This window comes from Octodon degus, unplaced genomic scaffold, assembly GCF_000260255.1.
Source record: "Octodon degus isolate 3935 unplaced genomic scaffold, OctDeg1.0 scaffold00031, whole genome shotgun sequence".
Taxonomy (NCBI): domain Eukaryota; kingdom Metazoa; phylum Chordata; class Mammalia; order Rodentia; family Octodontidae; genus Octodon; species Octodon degus.
The window spans coordinates 7,104,546-7,111,613 of record NW_004524607.1 but is presented as its reverse complement, the minus strand read 5'-3'; the positions used below and the strand labels follow the sequence as shown (position 1 = coordinate 7,111,613).

The window sequence follows — 7,068 nt, the reverse complement described above, 5'->3', positions numbered from 1 at the left end:
ACCCACCCAGATAAGCTCATCCACAAGGCAGACCAGCTGAGGATCTTCCCAAGTGGTGGGGGAGGGGCAGTGGGCATCACTGCTCAGTGGCAATGGGGTTTTAATTTGGGGCTGATAAACATTTTTTGGGAGCAGATAGAGTGGATGGTTGTACCTTATTGCTGTGCTAAATGGGACCAAGACATTCACCTTAATCAATCAATTTTATTTTATGTGATGATCACCTCAATAACATGTATGCCAAAAGTAACACTTTAGCAGTTACTAGGTAGCCAGCATCGGGTGGCTTATGCTTGTGATTTAGTACTCTAGGAGGCAGAGGCAAGAGGACAGTAAGCTCAGGTCCTGCACGGGCAATTTAGAAAGATCCTTTTTTCAAAAATAAACACAGGATGTAGCTCATTGTGAAAGCCCTGGGTTCAATCACCAGTACCACCAAAAAAGAATAAACAAAGGATCACCAACAATAAGAAACAAAAAACTACTAGGCAGCCAACATCTATAAAGGGCTCCTCAATGGGGAAAGGGTGATGTGAATAGTAGCCGATATTGCTACTCCCATGTTACTCTAGTATCTGCCCCGGTATCACAAAATTCTCCCCGAGGGCCATTGCAGAAGGGGCTCTGGAACATCCGGCCTTAGAAGGCAGGGGACATGGCTTCTGTGTTTGGCTTCTCAGCTATTCCATGTTAGCATCTATCAAAGACCAGGCAGTGGAATATCTGGTAAACCCAGGGCGTCCCGCTCCAAGACATGAGGAGCATTGCTTACCATCTTACCACTTTCTTCTTGGCTACTTTCATCTCTTCCTATGACTTGGTGCATTGGTATAAAGAAAGATATTGGCCCAACCGCTGGGTCAGTCATGGATGCATATGGAGATCACCTGCCTTTTTGTCCCCTTCTACAGTCATCTTGAAGGAGGGTCCAGCTGAGAGATTGCTGGTAGTTCTATCATGTCCCCGTCACAGCATTCAGTGAAAAGGGCTCTAGAAAAACTTTTCCTTGGGAGTGACAGGCAATATTTTTGGGACACAATTTCTGTAGGACCCAAGAGGAAATCTGAGCTAATGGAGACTCTCTTACTATTTGTGCCAGGAGGCTAAATGGAGGAGACAGAGGTAGCATCCCCACATCTGCTGCCTTCTCTTCCTCAGAGTATGTCTCTCACTTGCTTCTGTTTATTTACTTCTCATCAACTTTTCATGATGGTGACAAAAATGATGTCATCAAGCTATTCTTGATCCTGGCATTTCTATATGCCAGATACTCAAACTAGTAAGATGTGTTATGTCTCTAGCTTCACACGAAACTTTTAGGTCATTGTTACTTACTCCTTTTGGCCCAGGAGGCAATGGGCCTCGGATACACAGAGCTACTGTTGAGTAAGAAGTGAGCATTGTTGAGAAAATTAGCCCTGCTTTTGATGACAATAGGTGACTTGTTTCTCCTAAACAGAAAAAAGCTCAGCTATCCGAATGGAAAGAGAGAAAGGACTGGTTGCATTCAGAGATTGTACTTAGACCCCTCTGGACTCTTAGACAACAAATCAGTGATTCAGAATTTCCTGGGCCTAGACTACACATTCTGCTCCGTGAGGGCCACAGCGGTACAGAACCACGCAGGACGGAATTAGTTGCTAATGTGAATATAGTCAGCCTGAAAACACAACCAGTTCTGTGGTTGGTTGCTTGGTTTGTTTTGATGTGCTGGAATAGAAGGCAATGTTCCAGGGAACTGGAAAGGATCTCTCATTTCAGGACAATGCTGTTTCTTGATTATATTTCTAGTTCCTGCTCACATCCACGGCAGACTAAGGGGGAGTGGCCCACGCAGCAAAGGGCCTTTCCATCTCAGCAGTGTGGACAGAACAAGAAAGGTCAGGACAGGGTGTAGAAGGATGCTATTTACTGGCTAGCAGTTTGGAACTGAAGAAGTCTGCACCATCACCCTCAGATCAACAAGAAAGAGATAAAGGTAAAAAGTGCATCCATCTTCGTGTATGCACATAGGTAGATGGCTTGAGGTTTAATTTGAAGTATACTTTCATCTGAGCATTTAGGGTTGGGCAATCAATTTGTGTTAACAAAAGGGCAAAGTGTAAATCCTGCTTCTGGGCTTCCTCTGGTCTTCAGGGTCCTCCCTCACATTTCAGGAGGCCATCCATTTAGGCACAGTGAGAATCCCAGCTGTTGTGTTTACATCTGCTCAAGGAGAAAACACCAATGCCAGTTCCCCAACAAGTGGCATGCGGGAAGACTGCAGGGGTGTGGCATGTCAACCTCAGCCAGTGGTCCATGGAAACCATGATGGAGAAGCCCTATGTGTCACTGCATCTCTGTATCTTCCAGGTCTAGACAAGAGCCCCCAGCATCCACAGAAGACTCAAGCATCCCCTTGGTTGAGTCAACAAGAAAATGAGCTCACCAATGAGTTCCTACCAAGACCACAGGCAAGCTCAGCTGCACAGACTTATAGAACTTGTAAATATGCATTTGCTTGAATAATTGGTCTGGAGAAGTCAACTTAACGTTAGTGAAACAGACTTTTGAAAACCAAACAAAGCACAGTGAAAAGGAAAGTGATCCACAAAATCATGGGTCAATAATGCTTCACTTTCCAGGATTCCGCAACCATTCAAAAAAGATCTTTAGCTCAGTGTCTTCTCAATTTATGTATTTCAGAAATAATTTTAATGTGAATTACAGCACATTATTTCTTTTTCAAATAATAGGTAGAAAAGTCGTTGGCTTTATAACAGCTGAGTAAAATACAAAAATTTAGAGAAAATTAGAAGGGGCCTTTTTTTCATTTTTAAAAATCATTTTCTTTGTGGTACTGAGGATTGAACCTAAAAATATTCTTCCATTTAGCTACATCCACAGCCTTTTTTACTTTTTATTTTGTGAGACCAGGTCCCACCAGTTTGCCTGGGCTGGTCTTGAACTTATAATCCTTTTAACTCTGCTTCCTGAGCAGCTGGGATTACAAAGTGTATACTATTATGCCCAGCTAGAAGGAACCTTTCTTTAAGAAAAGGAAACAAATGTAAGTACAATTTTATTTTCTGAAAAGAGTTGATATACATATATATGACCATATATTCATATATATGCATATATTCACCATATATATGGTGAGTGATTATCTATAACTGAATAATACTTTGTGAATTGATCCCACATTCATCTTTGTTTGCCTCTTAGCCTAATTCTTTGCTGTGCATACGGAAATAAGTATTGAAATCATTGTTCCCTAAAGATTGTCTTCATTATTTACATAATAGAAACAGCTGGAGAAGGGGAAGTGACAGTTGGTGTTCTTAAATGTACCCTGTAGATATACTGGTAAATTTTGATGTAGTATGGAAACATTAAAGACAATATGTAGAGAATGAAACAACAAGCAGGAATGTAGCAATTAAACTTTTCTTTAGAATCTTAGGTGTTTGGGGGAGTGACTATTAAATTTCCTGCTTTTGAGATTACATTTGACATTTTTTTCTCCAACAAAACCATCACAAACTTCATTCAGATGAACTCTGTCAAAACCTGAAATAATAACTGTATGGTGACATTTCGACAGTAAAAAGGATTACCTCCAAATGTCACATCAACTCAATCCCAGCGATGACAGCTACCGTCAGCTTTAATTAATCCTAGGGACACACATAGGTTTTAATGCTTTTACAACTAAGTACCACACAACCAGCAACACAGAGGGCTTTCTTTAGAAAAATAACCATAATATGTGGGGTCATTACAACCAGCAGCAAAAATCCAGCTGGATGTGATTCTCTTAAGCAGAAGAGAGGGAATGAGGAAGAAGAGATTTCAGCCATGAATGTCCCTTCTGCTAAGATTCGGGAAACTGGGTTGCCTAAGGATCCCTTTTCAGCTAGCATCATTATTGTTAGCTTTCAGTCCTTCTGGCCAAGGGACTTGCTAGATTTTCTGCCCCTCTTTAGAGAGGTGCATCACCCCTTGAACACTGTACTTCTGTTCTTACATCACCTCTGGGTTTTGGGAAGTGTCTCAGTGCTTCAAAAGATTCTGTAAATGACCTTTATTTCATAAGGAATTGAAATTTTTCATTTTCTTTTTGTTGTTGTCATTTTCTAAACTTTAAGAGGAAAAGCATATTCCAAATACCTCTTTCTCCAACATTAGGGAACTTGCTTTCAGGGCTGCTTAACATTCATGCCATCCTTTGCTAAGTATTTTTAATGTCACCTTAGTTTAAAAGGTGACAAATCAGATTCGGGTTAAAAAATCCTGGTTTGAAAATCCAAACTTTGAAATGCTCCAGAATTCCACACTTGACTTCATATGAGAACTATGGAAAATACTTCATAAAATTACATTCAGGTTATGTGTCTTAGGTGTACACAAAAACAAATACATTTCTTGTTCAGATCTGGGTCCTACCTACAAGGTGTCTACTTATGCATATGCGAACCTCTTCTGGTCCCAACCATTTCGAATAAGAAATACTCAGCATGTACATGTTAGTTACTACATAATAGTTACCATAAGATTGGGAGGTACCAACATTATTCATTGGAAAACCAACTGGATTCCACGAAAAAACAAAAACCCACTTCTAGAAGTTTAAAATGAGTATAAGTTTGAGGATAGCTGATAATAGTAGTCCGAGAAGGGATCACAGAGAACGAGTTATGCCTGTCCCCAGCACATTCATTTGCTTATTTCACATCTCCTATCAGGTACACAAAATCATATATTAATTCTGCTTAAACCATGAGCACAGTGGCATTCAGCCTTAAATGGAAGAGTCTGGGGCATGGAATCAATGTAGTTCTAAGGTTCCAGTGAAGAAGTGTAGCTGACTTGTTGCTACTGACAACAGAAATCTGATGAGAGCTCTTCAGAATCAGAATGACTTCCTTCAAAACCTAAATCAGTATCTTTCTATTTACCTGGCATCCAACATATTCATTTCAAAATTAATTACTTCACTGATGGTTACAATAGTCAACAAATCATCTGTATTTTCCCTTCCCTTGTTGTTTAAGTAAATTGCAAGTCTAAGGTGGGCAGAAAGATTACAATTTGGCACCAAAGAAAATGTCACATCTGCACTGAGTTGTTCAGAGCCCCAATGAATCTGGCAGTGACTTCCAGGGAAAAAAGATGACTAAAAGAAAGCACTCCCCAATCTGACATCCACACTACATCCCTGGTTTTTCTCACAGGTTTTGGTCTAAATCTGCATCTAGAGAGGGAAAAATATGATAGCTTTTTAGTTATTCTCAATTAGCATTTTCCATTTTGTCTTATGTATTTATTTTTCTACCCTATTAATAAATCAGTGATTTGACAGGTGCCCCACCCTTTCTCAATACAATGGCCTCAGGCATCAAAAACATAAACTATGACTTTCATTTCTGTCCATATCTAGAGAGCTGCAGCTTTGGTCATAGGGGGATTGGTATTTCTGTGTGTGCATGATCAGTGAAGGCTGTCGTAAACAAAACCCTGATTGAAATGCTTGGGACACACTTTGCTGCATTTCCTAAAGAAACATTCTTCATTGAACATGTTATTTCTAGCTCGATCATTTCACAGGTGTTACTTTATCTGATGATCTCAGGGCACTGCAGAGCTCACTTTAGTTCACAGTGTGAGTATCTTTTTGTGACTCTGTGGATCAGGGCTGGAGCAGGGGTTCAGACAGACAGATGGGTCTCCATCCTAGCATTAGGTACATTCTCAGCTCTTACTGATTATAGGGGCAGACACACGCAATTTTGAGCCAATGGATGTACACATAGAAATCTATATAGATTCGAAGATTTGTAATATGCGTTTTCCATCTACTATTGGCTTTTCACTTACCTGAAACACTATTATTATAAGTAATTAATATATGGACACAACCAGCAATCTTCTTGTATTTACCACATGCAAGTTGTTCCCTGATACAGGATACCTCTCCAGGCATCACGGGTACAGCAGAGTTAAGCAGATGCGTGTCCTCATAGCTCCTATATATCTCATCTTCCACAAAAGGGCTATCTGTACCTCTGGGGGCATGACAGTGGTCTCCAGATCATAACATCCATGTTCTGGAAACATTCCTTTTCAGTTTTGAAAAGGAATGGTGTCTCCCTGCCAGGGTAGTGAAGGCTCCCTGAGCCTGGGCAGCCACAAAGGCATGGAGATTCTTTGGCCCAAGAGAAGCACGGATGAGAAGTGGCACACTGGCAGGAAGATGATCGCGAGGTGAGGGTGATGGGGGGGGGGTAGGAGGCGTTGCTCACCACTTCCTCCTCTGCTGGCTCTTCAGCCTGTGCTTCTGGCCCAAGGTCTTTCCCAACGGCAGGTGTGGCGGCAGCAGGTGGCTCCTCCGCTGTAGGCTCTGTGGGTGCAGCCTGTTCAGATTCAGCCTGGGTGTGTTTGTTTAGGGGTTGGAAGAAAAAGATTCAACATATGACCAGGTAACATGACAGAATCCCAGGACAATTAGGATTCATGCTTCTCATTGCATAGGCAATTAACTTCATTAAATCTGTGTTGGAAAAACAGATCCTTGCCCTTGGACTCAAAAATATTTATATAAAACCTGGAGTTTATCTTTTTTAGAGCTGAGTAATACTCCATTGCATAAAAATACCACATATTTTTATATGGTAAAAATATACCATTCCTCAATTGCTGGGCATTTGGGTTGTTTTTAAATTTAGCTAAGACACATCATGCTGCCATAACCATGGGTACACATATATCACTCTGGTACATAGTTTTCAGTTCTTATGGAAAAATACCTAGCAAGAAAACAGCTGAGTTGAATATGACCTCTAATTCTAGTTTTTTTCCACTGATATTCATAGAGGCTTTACCAGTCTACACCCCATGAACGATGGAAAAGCATTCTTTTCTCCCCACAGCCCCTCTATCTTTGTTATTGGTTGACTTCTTCATTACAGCCTTTCTTTCTGGAGTGAGAGGAAATCTCAGTGTTGCTTAAATTTGAATTTCTCAAATGACCAATGATGTTGAACATTTCAAAGAGAGGGATCAACTGGGATCGGGGAAAGGAGAAAA

General features: G+C 40.8%; 1 protein-coding gene across 2 annotated transcripts in view; it reads right to left on the bottom strand.

Annotated features, from left to right (window-relative positions):
* Positions 1–7,068, bottom strand: part of Amph (amphiphysin) — a 227,983-nt gene that overhangs the window by 21,969 nt on the left and 198,946 nt on the right. For both annotated transcript variants that reach the window (XM_004629658.2, XM_023713540.1), the window contains one exon: positions 6,285–6,410. In XM_004629658.2, coding sequence (XP_004629715.1) covers positions 6,285–6,410 — 126 coding nt within the window. The remainder of the gene's footprint in view (positions 1–6,284; positions 6,411–7,068) is intronic.